The 17,467-nt window shown below is 37.2% G+C and overlaps 1 protein-coding gene across 1 annotated transcript; it reads left to right on the top strand.

Moving 5' to 3' along the window:
• On the top strand, positions 1–15,687 carry LOC131640841 (uncharacterized). Its single transcript, XM_058911217.1, has 16 exons — positions 1–289; positions 358–497; positions 577–634; positions 729–944; positions 1,029–1,301; positions 1,402–1,536; positions 1,643–1,768; positions 2,569–2,613; positions 2,771–2,875; positions 5,938–6,080; positions 6,203–6,326; positions 6,848–6,922; positions 7,688–8,044; positions 8,128–8,220; positions 8,858–9,011; positions 15,173–15,687. The coding sequence occupies exons 1-16, from the start codon at positions 83–85 to the stop codon at positions 15,409–15,411; spliced, it is 2,490 nt and encodes an 829-aa protein (XP_058767200.1). The 5' UTR covers positions 1–82; the 3' UTR covers positions 15,412–15,687.
• The last annotated feature ends 1,780 nt before the right edge of the window (positions 15,688–17,467 follow it).

Below are 17,467 nucleotides of genomic sequence, written 5' to 3'. Positions count from 1 at the left end.
ATAAAGCGGAGTTTTAAGCTAGACGAGCAAAACCCTGACCCCGGCGGTTGCGATACGAAACGGAACATATCAGTAAGCAGCAATGGAGGAGGAGATATTAACCCTAACCTCAGAAGCGCAGGCAATGGAGGAGGAGACATTAACCCTAGCCTCAGAACAGCAGGAGAAAGACGAACCAATGTCTGATTCCGATTCCGATTCCGAGGATGAGGCTCAGCAGAATATCCAGCTCCAATCTCTCCAGACCGAGCTTGCCGCTAACCCCAACAACTACGATGCTCATTTGCAAGTAATTTCCCTTTTTTCCCCTCTAATTTACTATTTCAATCAAATTCTTACACTTGTTATTTCCATCAGTATATAAACATTCTTAGGAAATCGGCTGATGTTGAGAGACTCACAAAAGCAAGGGAACTTATGAGTGAAATCTTCCCGTTGACCCCTACCTTGTGGCAACAGTGGATCAAAGATGAACTTTCTCTCCACGCCGCTTCTCGGTCTGTTCCATCTTAATCTCTCTTTTGTTTCCCCACTATCCGGATTTAGCTATTTCTTAACTCTACTCTTTCCCTGCAGCCCAGAGGCCTTCTCTAGAGTTCTTCAGCTTTACGAACGCGCCACATTTGATTATCTGGTACATTTACAAAATTAAGTAGTTAATGTGCAACACATTCGCTTTATTTGTCACTTCTGAGTTAAATACAAACTTGCATTTTCCTACATTTCAGTCTGTCTCTCTATGGTGTGATTACCTTGATTTTGTCCAAGAGTTTGATCCAGTGGTACACCAATGTTCACCCGCTGGTATTTCTAAGGCAAGAGATCTCTTTGAAAGGGCTCTTACCGCTGCTGGTTTGCATGTTGCACAAGGCACTCGGATATGGGAAGCATATAGGCTATATGAGCAGGCTATACTTCTGACCATTGATGAATCGGATGGGCAGGTTAGAATATTTGTCTCTACTATTACCATAAATCTTTCTTGATAGTTTTTGTTACCAGAAGTGAATTCCGTTCTTGTGTTGCAGGCAAAAGAAAAGCAAGTTCAACTGATTCGAAGTTTATTTCATCGCCAGTTGTCTATCCCCCTTGCTGACATGAATTCAACACTTATTGCCTATAAGACTTGGGAGGTGGAACTAGGAAATTTTCATGACGTATCCATTGACCTGATTGATAGTTATCCTCACGTTGCATCAGCATACCAGAAGGCCTTGGAGATGTATAATGCTCGCGTTCATCTTGAAGAACAGATTTCCAGCCAAGATATTTCTGATTCAGAAAGACTACAACAGTACATGGTATGTCTCTAAGTCTAAATACTATACTATCTATTTGTACGAGATAGATTCCACATATATTATTTAGTTATCTTCATTTTAATTGAGAATTGTATTGCAGAACTATTTGAAATTTGAGCAGTCTTCTGGAACGCCTGCCAGAATTCAAGTTCTATACGAGCGAGCCATTGCCGACTTTCCTTTATCACCTGAGCTCTGGCTTGATTATACTCGCTATTTGGACAAAACTTTGAAGGTTTCTAGTCCCCTCTCTGCTGTCATTATCGTCGCTTCACAACACCCATTTCCTATGCCCAATATTATAATATGAATTTATTGTTCCCTTTCCTTTCCTTTTCCAGGTTGGTAAAATTGTCAGCAATGTATATTCTAGGGCCACTAAGAACTGCCCTTGGGTCGGAGAACTTTGGGTTCGATTTATGCTTTCTTTGGAGCGCGGTCATGCTTCTGAGAAAGACTTGGCTGAAGTATGATTTTGGATACAAGTCTCCTTTATAGATTTTCTTATTCTTTTTTTGATGCAAATAACCCTCTTACCTTCAATGGTTTATTGATGAGAAAATTGCATAATCTCTGGTTTAATTATAAACATGCAAGTTCTAGTTGCTGTGATGTACTAAAACTCGAATAGTACTTCAGTCAACTTCACAGCCTTCATGCACAAGACATATGGCTGGTCCCCTAAACCGATATAGCAGATGGCAACCATAGTATACAAGTTTCCTTTATAGATTTTCTTATTCTTTTTTGATGCAAATAACCCTCTTACCTTCAATGGTTTATTGGAGAAAATTGCATCATCTCTTGGTTTAATTATATGTGCATAACATGTTGAAGTTGCATGCCATCCTGTCACTGGGACTGCTATTGACAACCCTATATATATATATATATATATATGCGTAATGCCCCACACAATTCTCTTAAATATGTGCTTGTATGTAATATGATAATATGTCTACAATAAACATGTCATCCTATTGTATGTATCTATGTCTTCTAGAGATTATAGTAATGCTTGAGTTAATTGTTTAAGTTCTCTCTTCTATTATTCTCAAGGAGTGGCAAAGTGCCGCCTCCTTCCAACAGCATGCCTGTAATTTGCATTTTGATTTTCTGTCCTAGCTCAAAGATTTTGGTTGACTATTTGAATGAATTGAAGAAGGAAATTCTTTTGGTATATAAATCACCAAACTTACAAGACCTGCTTGCAGAAATATTTTTTCATATTTTAAAGTGTTAATTATAGCCGATTTACTGATTTCAGATATTTGAGAAGTCCTTGCACTGCACCTTTCCTACTTTAGATGAGGTATGCCTGATATTTAATTTAGCTTGTTTGCCTCATTCTCTATAGTGCTTGTAATTTTGTCTTGTTTGAATTCCATCTGCCTGCTTCCCTTTACTTCCATAAATATCAAGAATATATATTGCATTTGTAAACTGTTTAATATACACTTTTGTTTCAGTATCTTGATTTGTTTCTCACCCGGGTAGATGGCTTAAGGAGAAGAATTACATTTAACAGAGGAGAGGATCCATTGGAATATAAAACAATAAAGGAGACCTTCCAGGTTAGATTTATTGTGACACATGAATCATGTGGATCTTATCCAAAAATTAACATTCTGTTGCATAAAACCTATTCTATTAATGATAAGTGGGAGTTAATAATGAAAATGGTCTTGTTGATTTCCATTCCATCTTTTTTATTGTCTCGTTAAGAGTATTTCATGGTCTCACTCTGCCTCCATTTACTCAACTAACACAATTTGACCATAGAATCCAAGAAGTTAGGGGGAAAGTATGATAGGTTGAGGTAAAGGGAGATAAAAAATACCTCAGACAATTAAAATAAAATGTACCAAGATCTAATGAACTTTCTAAAAACTTGGTTCGTTCGGACAATATATGGCCTGTACATGTCTTTATAAGTGAGGGCAATCCTCATCCTACAAGCAGGTTTTGTAGGGTTGAGTTAGGCCCAATCACATTTCTTAACATGGTATCAAGAGCCTCGTTTAAGATCCGGTGGACCACCTGTTATTAGGTTTTCACTATCGGGCCACCCACCATTTATTTCCACGCTCCAATCCTCACCCTACAAGCTGGTTTTGTAGGGTTGAGTTATGACCAATCACAATTCGTAAGAATTACAAAATACAACTGTTGTTTGGTTTACGTAGCTAGCTATCTTATTCCACTTATTGCCTTATTGCAAAATGACTTTTGTAGTAGCTGTTGGTACTTCCACTTCTATTAGTTTCCCAAGAAACATCTTAGCATCTCTATCAAGCTAAATCTGTAGCAAGTCATTTATGTTCTTGTTATTGAGGTTGTCAAGCTGAGAGTCTACAAGACTCGGTGGAATATCCAATGACTAGACTTGTAAACTCTCGCACAAAATAATATTTGAAAAACCAAAACTAGTACGTGTTAGCTTAGTGGTAAGAGTTTGACCTTGTAACACCAATGGACAGAGTTTAAACCCCTTCGAGCATGGTTGTAAAATGTCTATTAGTGTCATCTTAATTAATAATAGTTTTTCCTTTATTTTTTGAAGTATCCACAATTTTAAACCATATGCGTGACAAATATTAATGTTGAAATATTTCCCTAATTTACTTTCTTTTGTTATGTTATCTTGCTAGCGTTGCTGTAGATACAAATGCAGATTGGGTTGGATATCACAGTTAGATATTGTGTTCTTATTTGGAGGAATGTTATTTTTGGGATAAAAAAAGCAGTGTTGTTGCTAAATTTGATACATATGATTTATTGAGCCATGACTCTCACTATGAACTTATTTGGTTGAAACAACTTTTTGATGAGTTAGTGTTCTTAGCTAATTCAATGTACTTATTTGTGATAACCAAGCAACTTTAGATATCACATCCAATAAAGTTTTCCTTGAGTATACTAACCACGTAGATATTGATTGGCACTTTTTTAGTAAGAAAACTCTTAATGGCCAAAATGTTACATCCTTTATAAACTCGAATGATAAGTTAGCTGATATTTTCACCAAGTCTCTGGGCGGTCCAAGGATATCTGGGCGGTCCAAGCAAGGTAGTCAAGCACGGGATCTTAAGTAAGATCAGACGGCTTGTGAAAAATCGTAAAGCTAGGATCGTAGCACCACACTTAAGATCTTACTGAAGGACAAAATGGTAAATTCACATGAACAAAAACATAATACATGAACAAAATAACTTATAAATCACAACTTTCTAATTAATAATTCATAACCATCATTCCATATAAGCTTAAAAGATCAAATTCAACGTAAGTAGCTCAAAAAACATAAATATAACAAATAAGTCTAATCATCTAAGATATTATGCATTCCTATATCATGATAGTTATATAAATCTCCCTCCTCATCCTCATTCTCTTCCACTTCAATGGCATCATCTTCAACAATATCTAAATCATCTAAACAGCTAAACCGGGCTTAACATAGTCCAACATTATTATTTTGATGTCATCTGGAACAGCTAAACAGGGCTGGGTGTGTTAAGAGTCTCACATCGGACAATATTTGACTTGAACATGTCCTCATAAGTGGTGGCAATCCTTACCCTACAAACCGGTTTTGTAGGGATGAGTTAGGCCCAACCACATTTCTTAACAAGGGCCTAACATTGTTTCTGGTTCTGTCCAAATGATGCTTCAAACTATACACACCTCCTGTAAACTCACCCTTAGAGAACTTACACTTCACTTTTTTGAAGCTGGATCAATTAAAACACAGTATTCCCAAGCTGAGTCGCTTTTCATTCCAAGAGAAGCCATTAATTAGGGAGAAAATAAACAGAAGTTTGATATTTTCGGGGAAAAGGGAATAGCAGGCGCAAACAGAATAGCACGGCTATACAAGTTGAAGATGGAGAAGATGAAGTGCAGAAGTTTTCGTGAAGATGAAGAGAATGAAGAGCAGAAATTTTTGTGAATGGAATGAGAAGAGCACTGTTTCTGTTCTGTTTTAGGGTTAGGAATGTAAGTTAAATAAAAACTGGTTTTCACTTAAAAAACCCCGACCTAGTTTAAAAGCCCAATTTAAAAAAAGGCCCAGCAATTTTTTTTTACGATCTTACTAAAAAAACCCGATCTTGACTATGGCAGCAACCAAAAACGATTTTTCCCAGATCCTAACACTAATTTCCCTTCCCAGCACGTAAGATCTTACGATCCAGCTCTCGTTTTTGACTACCTTGGGTCCAAGGATATATTGTATGTGAATCTATAGAAATGCATTAAACTAGTTTAGGGGCTATATATAAGAATACAGTGCTGTTAATCTTTAACTAAAATCTAGCATTTAGCAAGGGTATTCAGTATTCACATAAGGGCTTGATGTTATTTTGGTCATCAGTTATTTCAATAATCTATACTGATTATTCCCCCGGTGGAAATTCTACTAATTATGCCTTGTTTTGAAGCTCAAAGTTCTTTTTACAGTAGTTCCTTTTCTTTGTTAAGATACATGAATATTTCCCACAACCTAAAATTAAGCTTGTTGCAAGAGATAAGGTTTTCACCAATTAATCAACTCATGCTGTTGCCAAATGTTTCCTTTTTGAAATGTATGTATTATTTGTCAATAGAACTATATCTAACCATTTGCCTTTACCAGCGTGCATCAGATTACTTGTCACCATACATGAAGAATACAAATGAATTGTTACATCTTCATGCTTATTGGGCCCATTTAGAAACAAAACTTGGACAAGATATAACTGCAGCTCGTGGAGTTTGGGAGAGTTTTCTTAAGACATGGTCTGATAATGTTACTTTAAATCCTTTCATAGTTAAATGTTTTTGTTTATTGTAAAAAATGCTTTTGTTATGTGTTATTCATCCTATCCAACTCTAAATACTTTTTGACTTATTTTATGCAGTGGTTCAATGTGGGAGGCATGGACTGGTTATATAGCCATGGAACTTGAATTGGGCCACATAAATGAAGCAAGGTCCATATACAAGAGATGCTATAGTAAAAGGTTTTCCGGGACTGGCTCAGAGGTACACTAAGCTTCTCTAATTTCTATAAACATTGCCACTTTATTCTATAATTTCAAATGCAACGAAATTGCATTCATTCACAAATTTGTGTTGCGGCGGGGAGCTTTGTTGCAACACAACAGTTTGGTGTGTTGCATTTTTGTTGGGGGAACTATCGAGGCTGCAAATCGCTCTGAATGCGACCCGTTGCGGTCGCTACAAAGGCATTGGTGCAAACATTGAACCAGAGAGTATTTGATAAACTTCTATTGTTATTTAGTAAATACATTCTTGATACCAGGTTCTATCAACAATTTATAAAAATTGAAATAGATGTGCCATAACAAAATCATTTAGTTGTTCAACTCATTTGTCCAAGACAGGAAACTTTGAAATCAGTCAGTATTTTTTATTCAAGAGAAAATGATTAAAGGATTTCAATTGTCGTGTGTATACAATATTTATGGGTTACATTTTACTTGCTTTTCAATACTGTTTGGATTAGATGATACCTTCCCTTCCTAAAACACAGAATCATTCAGGACATTTGCAACTCATGGTTACGCTTTGAGAGGGAGTTTGGCAAGTTGGAAGATTTTGATCATGCTTTACAAAAGGTACATTCATTCCTTTTTTTTTTCCTCTTAAAAATGCTAAAGTTTGTAATCAATGAGAAAATGCAAAAGATGGTGAGAAAAAAAGCTGAGAAAACAATTTTCAATTTCTCAAAATTAGGAGGATTTAGAATTATGAAGAAAAATAATCCCTCAAAAACCCCTTCCTCCCAAAATTCTCAATTCTTTCCACTTCACCCTTCTTTATTTTCAAAGTCCTCTTGTTCCAGCTTCTCTGAACTAGTCTTCTTTCAGACTTCCCAATTTCTATTTGTAAAGGTACTCAATTCACTCATAATCCTCGCCCCATTTATAATTTTGCAAGTTATCATCGTCTATTTCCTATTCAATATGCTTTCACCTTCTCCTTGTCGTTTATTTCTTTTCCTTAAACTGGGCATATAGCTCATCCCCATCCAGGGTAGCTACATGCAATAGTTGAAGAAATGCAAGCTTTAGAATCAAACCACTCTTGGTCTTTGGTTCCTTTACCTCCATGTAAAAATCCAGTTGAGTGTCATTGGGTCAGCACTGTAAATGTAGGACCTATGGCGCTGTTGTAACACTGGGTTCCCGGGCACCTAAGTTTATTAAAAATGAGGCATTCTAGTAGTGGTTACTTTTGTACTATTCTTTGTCATTTAGTAAGACAGTTAATGATATGACTAGCCATATTCCATGAACTTGAATGACAATTGAATGGAAAGATTAGCAGCTAATAACAGGGTTGGTCTGCTGATTTGTTTTTTGAGGTCTGTCTTTCCGCAGGTTACACCACGCCTGGAGGAGCTACGTTTATTTAGGTTGCAGCAGGAATCCAAGTCAGTAGAGGAAAGTGAAAATAATTCCAGGAGAAACGTACGTGACAAAAGAAAGTTGGGGTCAGATATAGCTGATGAGCAGTCTCCAGCAAAGCGAAAAAAAGATGCTGGTAGAAAAGTAACAAAAGCACCCGAGGATAATAAATATCAAGTGAAGAACTCTCCTCAGGGGACAAAAGTGGAAGGGGCCAATCAGAAAAAAAGAAAATCTGATGATAACCCAAGTGAGCAAAAGCTCATCGTTGGAAAACACCGGGCATACTCTGACCAGTGCACTGCTTTTATTTCAAATATTCATCATACGGTAAATTATAAATAGAGCTCTTAGCCTGTCTTAGTGTGTGCGTGTTTGGGAGAGATAGAGACTAATGGGCTGTGTTATTGCAGGCAAATGATGAGCATATTCGTGATTTCTTCAGTGATATCGGTGGAATTGTTGCCATCCGCATCCTACATGACAAGTTCACTGGAAAGTCCAGGGTACTAAATTAATAGTTCTTTATCTCCCCCTCTTTTACTTTTTTTTTTGGTTGCCTTAATTGGTTTTTAAAGTAAACTGACTTGTTTGACTAAAATTTTAAAGTGGACTTCATTTTGGAGAAAGCCCCCTTCATAGGTTTATCTAGTCGAGTGCATGAGGCGGGATTTAGGGAGGTTTGTTGCCTTAAGTTTCAAGCCATGCTATTTCAGGAATTTTTCCTTAACTTTATTTTTCCTTATATATTATGTTGGGGAGCATGGGTGTAGAAGGAGGCCTTCCTCTGTGAGCTAGGCAAGGAACCACACTTTACACACCTTATTCGAAAATCTAATTACACCCGGCTCACGAGAATTCTTACATTTATGGTTGTTGTCCTCACTTAGGCCATTTCTGACAAACTTATTAACATTAACCAGTGGCTTAGTTGAATCTGGGAGTATATTTAAATATATGAGAGAACTAACATATACTGTGCTACTTCTATTTTTTAATCGAAACACAAAATATAAGTAATAGTAAACCATGTGCTTGGGTCACCTTACATTACGACAAGTGAATGGTATATAATTGTTATCTTGATAGCCTTGCATTAGGACAAGTGAATGGTATATAATTGTTATCTTGATATCAATGAAGGGACTAGCTTATGTGGACTTTTTGGATGATGAGCACCTTGTCGCAGCAGTAGCTAAGAACAAGAACACCTTGCTTGGGAAAAAGCTAAGTATTGCTCGATCTGACCCAAAGCGGGGTGGAAAGGATACTTCTGATCCAAAAAATACAGAACATGGTAAGACTCTTCTTTGATTTTTTTATTTTATTTTTTTACTTTAGACAAGCACCTACAGGAATATACGTTTGAATTTAAGGAAAAAAAATCTGAAATTGTTTCTGAAAGACTTGAGAAATTGAGCTCACATGTTTATTTTTCATAAAAATATGTACAGCCAACTTTGTAAGGAAAAAAAATCAGCATTTGTTATCTCCATATTATCTAATGACAATATATACATCAGAAAGTCTCAACATTTGAACATAATATTTTCCAACAACAGCCCTTCTCCTAAAGCTTGTGAATATAAGTCGAATGTATCCAACTTGTTACATAGATAAGATATCTCAGACTTTTCTTGTAAAAAAATCTTAGAATCTAAGGGACTTGTTGTAGAAATCTTCTAGTTGGTGATTAAAAATCCCAAAAGATGTAATAATCTTACCATAAGTATCTTTTCACAACTAAAATGACAATCAGTCTTTATGTGTAGTCCGCTAATGGAAGCTTAGGCTGGATTCATTATGTATTGATGTATTAGAGTGTTAGCTTTAGCATTAGAGCCAGTCAGTATGTTACTGACACCTGGCAGTTTGTATTCAGTAGTTACAGGCTACTACAGGTCACAACTTGTAGTATATAAACAAGTTGTGATACCTGATGTAACTAACTTTTCACAATTGAAATTCAGTTACAACTGAAATGAAAGTTCAACCATTCTCTCTTTCTATTATGGTATCAGTTTAGCTTCTCCGATCCATGGACTCACAGCCAGGATCTCCCTCTTCCGCTCACGTTTCGTCTCCGGCGGCGCCGTCTGCGGCGGTGATGGACGAATCACGCCGTCTTCAGTTTGCGCTGAAGATCGCATACAAACTCGACGACAAAAACTTCCATCTATGGCGTCAGCAAGTGGAGCCTTACATCAATGCACACAATCTCACAGATCTGGTGGTTTGTGCGCGTGTTCCTCCCAAATTTCTCTCCGATGACGATCGTCTTCAAGGTATCGTCAATCCTCTCTATTCTTCGTGGCTTCAAAAAGATCAGCTACTCTTGTCGTGGTTGCAATCGACGCTCTCCAGCGAAATCATGTCTCGCGTCATTGGATGCGTTCACTCTCATCAACTTTGGGATCGGTTGTTCAACTACTTCCAAAAGCAAACTCGTGCACGAGCAAGACAACTTCGCGTTGAACTTCGCTCTGCTTCTCTGGATTCGCAATCAATTTCTGATTATCTGCTTCAGATTCGTCAAACTGTTGATGCTTTAGCCTCGATTGGTGATCCTGTTCCGTCCACGCATCACATTGATGTTATCCTTGAAGGATTACCGAGTGAGTATGCTTCGGTTGTGTCGGTTGTAGAGAGTAAGTTTGGAGATATGGATCTAGATGAAGTGGAGATTCTTCTCATTGCTCATGAACTAAGGTTGAACAAGTTCAAGAAAACCTCTGTTCCAGATCTGGCTTCGTTGAATCTCACTCAAGCTTCATCCCAACCTCCAGCTTCTGAAACTCCTACGGTTAGTGCTGTTGAATCTACTCCCTCTGTTCCTGCTTCTCCTTCTCCTGAGCCTGAATATGCTTCCTTCAGAGGTGGAAGGTCCTATAGAGGTGGCAGAGGTGGTAGAGGTAGAGGAGGCAGAAATTCTGGTGTTCAGTGTCAAGTCTGTTCCAAAGCTGGTCACACAGCCTTGAACTGTTGGCATAGATATAATCAACAGTTTCAACCTCAAGTTGCCTATGCTAGCACTCCTTTTGCACCTGTGCAGTGGACTCCTCCTCAGGTTGCTTATGCTCAAATTCCTGCAAATGTTTGGACTAGACCTACTGCCAGTGCTACACCACAAGCTAGACCTGCTATTACATTGACTCCTAGTGCTTTCATTGCTAATGCTGCCCAACCTCAGGCTGCTGCCACTTGGTACCCTGATTCAGGTGCCTCCTTTCATGTCACTAATGATGCCAACAATCTCCAACAGCACACTCCTTTTGAAGGCCATGACCAAATCTTTATAGGAAATGGTCAAGGTCTGCATATCAATTCAGCTGGCTCTAGTCAGTTTTTCTCTACTTGCCAATCTCACACACCTCTCACACTTAAAAATCTTCTTCATGTTCCTTCAATTACCAAAAATCTCATCAGTGTTAGTCAATTTTGTAGGGATAATCAAGTCTATTTTCTGTTCACTTCTGACACATGTCTTGTTAAATCACAGGTGTCTAATGCTGTTCTTCTGGTTGGTAGAGTTGGTCCTGATGGCCTCTATGAGTTTCCTCCTTTTGCTGTCTCAAAGCCTACTCAGTCTCCTGTCAGTTCCAAGCCTCCTTCTTCCTTAGTTAGTACAAATAAAATAGTGCCTAGTGTGCAGGCTACTACTATTTCCCCTTCCCTATCCAATGTATGGCATCTTAGGCTAGGCCACCCTAATGCTCATGTGCTGAAACTTGTATTACAAAGTTGTAATTTGTCTCATTCTAATAAAAATCTTGATACTTTTTGTGCTGCCTGCTGTGTTGGTAAAGCTCATAGATTACACTCTCCCTTGTCTCAAACTACATATCATTTTCCTCTTGAACTTGTGTACTGTGATCTTTGGGGTCCCTCCCCTCAATCCTCTACTCAAGGTTTTCATTATTATATCTCCTTTGTTGATGCTTTTTCCAAATTCACTTGGCTGTATTTACTGAAATCTAAGGCTGATGCTCTCAATGTGTTCAAACAGTTTAAAGCCCTAGTTGAGTTACAGCTTGGATATCCTATTAAGGCTATTCAATCTGATTGGGGTGGAGAATTTAGGCCCTTTTCCAAATTTCTGGCAGATCTGGGCATTCAGCATAGGGTTATTTGTCCTCACACACATCACCAAAATGGTGTGGTAGAAAGAAAGCATAGGCACATAGTTGACCTAGGCCTTACCTTGTTGAGTCATGCTGCTCTACCTTTGACCTACTGGGACTTTGCCTTTACCACAGCTGTCTACCTCATTAACAGACTTCCCTCATCTTCAGTGCAGTTTCAAATACCCTATACTCTTCTGTTCAAAACTGCTCCTGACTACAAATTTTTAAAGGCTTTTGGTTGTGCTTGCTTCCCTCTATTGAGACCTTACAATGCCCACAAACTTGAGTTTAGATCTCATGAGTGTTTGTTCTTGGGTTATTCCACTTCCCACAAGGGTTACAAGTGTCTATCTCCCTCTGGAAGAATGTACATATCCAAGGATGTCCTCTTCAATGAGTCTAGGTTTCCCTTTCTAGAGCTGTTTTCAAAATCAGCTACTTCTCATTCCTCCTCTTCTCTAAAAGCCTCTAGTATCTCTTCTCTACACTCTCTTTTACCTACTTCATCTTCTTCTCAATCTACTCCTTTACCTATGCCTACTCCTCTTACAGCTGTCCCTATCTCAAGTCCTGTGTCAGCCTCTTCACCTGCTCCTGTCAGCTCTGACCCTACCTTGTCTCCTACTGTTTCTGCTTCCCCAAACCTCTCTACTTCTCCTAGCTCTACTTCTTCTTCTCCCAGTATACCTCTCAATGCCATCCCTGTTGCTCACATTCCTATCAACAATCATTCTATGACTACTAGAGCCAAAGCTGGCTTCACTCAGCCTAGACTACATCCTTCTTTGCTGCTAGCTCACTCTGAGCCAAAGTCTGTTAAGCAGGCTCTTACAGATGCCAAGTGGAAAGCTGCTATGCAAGCTGAGTTTGATGCCTTATGCAAGAATCAAACCTGGTCCCTTGTTCCTCTCCCTCCTAACAGACAATCTATTGGCTGCAAATGGGTTTTCCGTATTAAGGAAAATCCTGATGGCTCTGTTAATAGGTACAAGGCCAGGCTTGTTGCCAAGGGCTTCCACCAACAGCAGGGGTTTGATTACAATGAGACTTTTTCCCCTGTGGTTAAGCCTATTACCATCAGAATTATTCTTACTATAGCTCTCTCCAGACATTGGTCCATCCAACAGTTGGATGTCAACAATGCTTTCCTTAATGGATTGCTCACTGAGGAGGTTTACATGGAACAGCCCCCTGGTTTTGTTTCTTCTGATCCCTCACTGGTTTGCAAACTTCAGAAGGCCCTCTATGGTCTGAAGCAAGCTCCTAGGCAATGGTTTGAGAGATTACAACAGGCTCTCGTGCTTCTTCATTTCACTCCTAGCAAATGTGATCCCTCACTTTTTATATACTCCTCCAATGGTCATGTGATTTATCTCCTCGTGTATGTTGATGATATAATCATCACTGGAAGTGACTCAAAGCTGCTGCAACAGATTATCTCCAAGCTCAACACTGCCTTCTCTCTCAAGCATCTTGGTGATCTTGATTATTTCTTGGGCATAGAAGTTAAGGCTACCTCTAATGGCTCCATGCTGCTCACACAGTCCAAGTACATTAGGGATCTTTTGCACAGGACCAAAATGTCTGACTGCAGTCCTGTCAGCTCTCCCATGCAATCCTCTTGCAAACTCACCAAGACTGGCTCTCCTGCCCTCTCTGACCCTTTCATGTACAGGTCTCAAGTTGGGGCTTTGCAATATGCCACCATTACTAGGCCAGACATTGCTTTCTCTGTGAACAAAGTCTGCCAGTTTATGTCTCACCCTCTAGAGACCCATTGGGTTGCAGTCAAACGCATTCTTCGTTATCTCAAGGGTACACAGTCTCATGGCCTGCATCTGTCTCCTCTGACCTCCAGCCAACCACCTCCTGTCAAGGTGTTTTGTGATGCTGACTGGGCATCTGATCCAGATGATAGGAGGAGCACCTCTGGTGCTGCTATCTACTTTGGTCCCAACCTAATCTCTTGGTGGTCCAAGAAGCAGCCTGTAGTGGCAAGATCCAGCACAGAAGCAGAGTATAGGAGTTTGGCTCAAGCCACTGCAGACCTGCTCTGGCTTCAAACACTGTTCACTGAGCTTGGCATTGCTATTCAACAGCCTCTTGTTCTTTGTGACAATCAATCAGCTGTTCTGCTTGCTCATAACCCTATTTTACATTCTCGTACCAAGCATATGGAGATTGACCTCTTCTTTGTCAGAGAGAAGGTCATAGCCAAAACCATTGCTGTTGCTCACATTCCTGGTGTTGATCAAGTGGCTGATACTCTCACTAAACCTCTTCCTTCAACAAGGTTCCTGGAATTCAGACACAAACTCAGGGTTGCTAGCTCCCCATGAGTTTGTGGGGGGGGTATTAGAGTGTTAGCTTTAGCATTAGAGCCAGTCAGTATGTTACTGACACCTGGCAGTTTGTATTCAGTAGTTACAGGCTACTACAGGTCACAACTTGTAGTATATAAACAAGTTGTGATACCTGATGTAACTAACTTTTCACAATTGAAATTCAGTTACAACTGAAATGAAAGTTCAACCATTCTCTCTTTCTATTATGATGCAAGATTAAAACAAATGAAATGAGACTTGTGGTTTCTAATTTGCAAAATGTCAACTCTCAGAGAAGTTGTTTCAACCAAATAAGCTCACATGTAGTAAGAGTCATAGCTTATTATTTTGCCCCCACATTGGAGCTAGTGGCAACAAATGTTTCTTGATATTTTGCCCCCACATTGGAGCTAGTGGCAACAAATGTTTCTTGATTTTCAAGAAATATGATTCCCTTCATTAAGAAGTAAGAACACTGTAATAAGAGGTTGACCAACGATCATGTGAGCATCCAGCCTAATTTGCATAGACACATGCAATAACATTAGCACAACCTGTTAATAAATTAATTCCTTTCTTGGAGATTGTTTGATATATACCTCAAGGTTTGGACTGTTGTATTCCAATGACTAATGAATATAGTTAAGGGTTTGCTTACTTTTTCTTTATTAGAAAATGTTAGAAGTTAATTTGTTGGGGGGAGACAGAAAATGTTAATAGGAGTAGCTGATTCTGTTACAACAGATACTGAGCCTGCACTAAAGCTGATTGAAACTATGAAAAACTACTATCACTAACAATAAGAAGTTGGCACGAACTACTCAACTAAGATCGCTAACAATAAGTGTATAGAGTTATACTGTAAAGAAAAACCAAGTAGATTAAACACTAATAATAAGAAACTTTGATATTTTCTCAAGTCTCAGGCATTGACAATTTTTTTGCTAATCCTTCCTCCTCTTCTGATTGATTTAAGAATTAACTGCTATCTTTGTTCATGTGAATTACAGCACATACTACCAATGATTCTGATAAAAAAGGTTCAGTATCAAAAGAAACAGAGGCAAAAGATGCAAAGTTGTCTTCTAAAAAGCCAGGAAGTAACAACGTTCAGTTTAAAGGGAAGAATACTTTTGCCGTGCCTAGAAATGTCAGACCACTTGGTTATACTGCAAATAAACCAAAAGCAGAAGAGGGTGATGAAAAGCCAAAATCCAATGACGAATTCAGAAAAATGTTCATTCGATAAGGTTTTTCCCAACATTAATTTGCAAGAATGAATGTACCAGCACATTTTCACTACTAATGGACAGTTTAAGGGTTGTCTTCTAAGTTTTGCACTTTGTTCTGCTACATACTAATCTGATTAGTCTACATAGGTTTTAATATTTGAGAGTCACTTGGTTCTAACAAGTGATAAGTTGAAAATGTGTTCCAGCTCTTTGACAAAATATAACAATTGGAGTTATTAGATTTATAAACTTATTTGTCCTTATCCTTATTCATATAAACTTATTTGTCCTTATCCTTATTACATATGCATGTTTATATTTTTAAACACATTGTGTAACTTAGTCGTAATTATTTGACATTAAATCTCTAAATCATAAATTTGATATTTTAGTAGTTGAATTTCTACATAAATCAAGGCTCTTCAAGGCTTTATGTTGACAATTTTCTTTCTTTCATAGACTAGACTAAAATGGAGACATTCTAATGACGTTTTATACAATGTTCTATATGCCCATAAAGCACCGCCCTAATCGGTTAGCTGTAAATCTATTTGATAAAAATTGATGTAATTTGGCTTATTCACTAGTCAAACTAGTTAACCGGTAGGTTTCTGAATCAACTGTTTATGATAATTAAATAATTTTAAAACTACGAAAATGATTTTTTTTTTTTAAATTTTAAGAATTGGATCTTAACCTCAAAACTATTAGAATTGTAGTTTTATCAATTGCATTATGAATCTCTTTGATGTTTAATTTGATCAAAGAGAAGAGAGTTATATTTTAGGGTTAAATATGTTTTTGCTCCCTATAAATATTTCAAATTTTATTTTTAATTCTTATAAAAAAATGACATATTTTAGTCCTTACAAAATATTTATACATTTAGTTTTAGTCCTGCTATTTTCTAGAATTTTGAAAACGGTTTAATTATCCTTAAATTTTTTAATAATTTTTTACTACGTGTTTAGAATACTATAAAATATTTCTTTAACAAATTATATATATATTTTTTAAATGAGAAGAATTAAATATAATTTTTTAAATTTCAAAAGATAATGATAAAATTAATACACATTTTAACTTAGAAATCAAATTTTGAGTTCTTCTTTCTCGAGGAATTTTTTATAACGTTCTAAACATGTCTGTAAAATAATCATTCAAAAATACACATTGGTTTAACTACAGGGACTAAAACTACATGCATAATAATTTTGTAGGGACCAAAAATGTCATTATTTTATAAGGGACTAAAAACAAAATTTGGTAATTTTATAGAGATAAAAAACATACCTAAACCCTATATTTTATAATTACAACATTTATCTCTAATGCACTCTCATTAAACTTATTTATTATTAATCATACAATATAATAATATAAATAAATTTAAATATTACAAAAAAAATTATACAACATCTAAAAGTAAAATTCCATATCGAATATATCTTGGATAATGTAGGTCATTTCCGTGTTTTCTGCCACCCTTACACAAGCTCTGCTAAGTCCGATCCAAATCACTTCATCATCAAGATTAAACTCGAAAAGAGGAGCCAAATTGTTGAGTTTGGTTGAAAATATAAATGTTGATGCTCTTTATGGTAGATTATGATTGTTGGGGAAGACAATAAAAGTTAATGTATTATCTTCAATCAATCTGGAGATTGTTGGAGTTGGTTAAAAATATACATGTTGAAGAAGTATCACGTAGCTTAATTTTGTGAAGGAATAGGGAGTACAAGGCTATATATAAGATTAAAGTTCTTCTAAGTCCCACAACGCTTAGTTTAGTGATGGAAGAGGAAATCAGAGACTACGTATATGTTCAAGTTTTTATTACAAGATGTACCAGTCAAAAACACTTTAAGGTTATATTTGATTTTCTATGTTCTCTTATACTCTTGTATAAGAGTGTTGTGAGATGTAGTTAAATATTTGTTTCAAAGGATGTGAGTATACTGGGGCTTGAGTTAGTTGATAGCATGTTATGTGTTGTAACAACTTTAACATAATGTTATTCTCAGGTAGTATATTGACAACGACCATGGAATTTTCGTCGATTTTGGAGTTTCC

This window comes from Vicia villosa, unplaced genomic scaffold, assembly GCF_029867415.1.
Source record: "Vicia villosa cultivar HV-30 ecotype Madison, WI unplaced genomic scaffold, Vvil1.0 ctg.003335F_1_1, whole genome shotgun sequence".
Lineage (NCBI taxonomy): Eukaryota > Viridiplantae > Streptophyta > Magnoliopsida > Fabales > Fabaceae > Vicia > Vicia villosa.
Note: the sequence above shows the minus strand (reverse complement) of the source record. Positions and strands in the feature narration are given on the sequence as shown.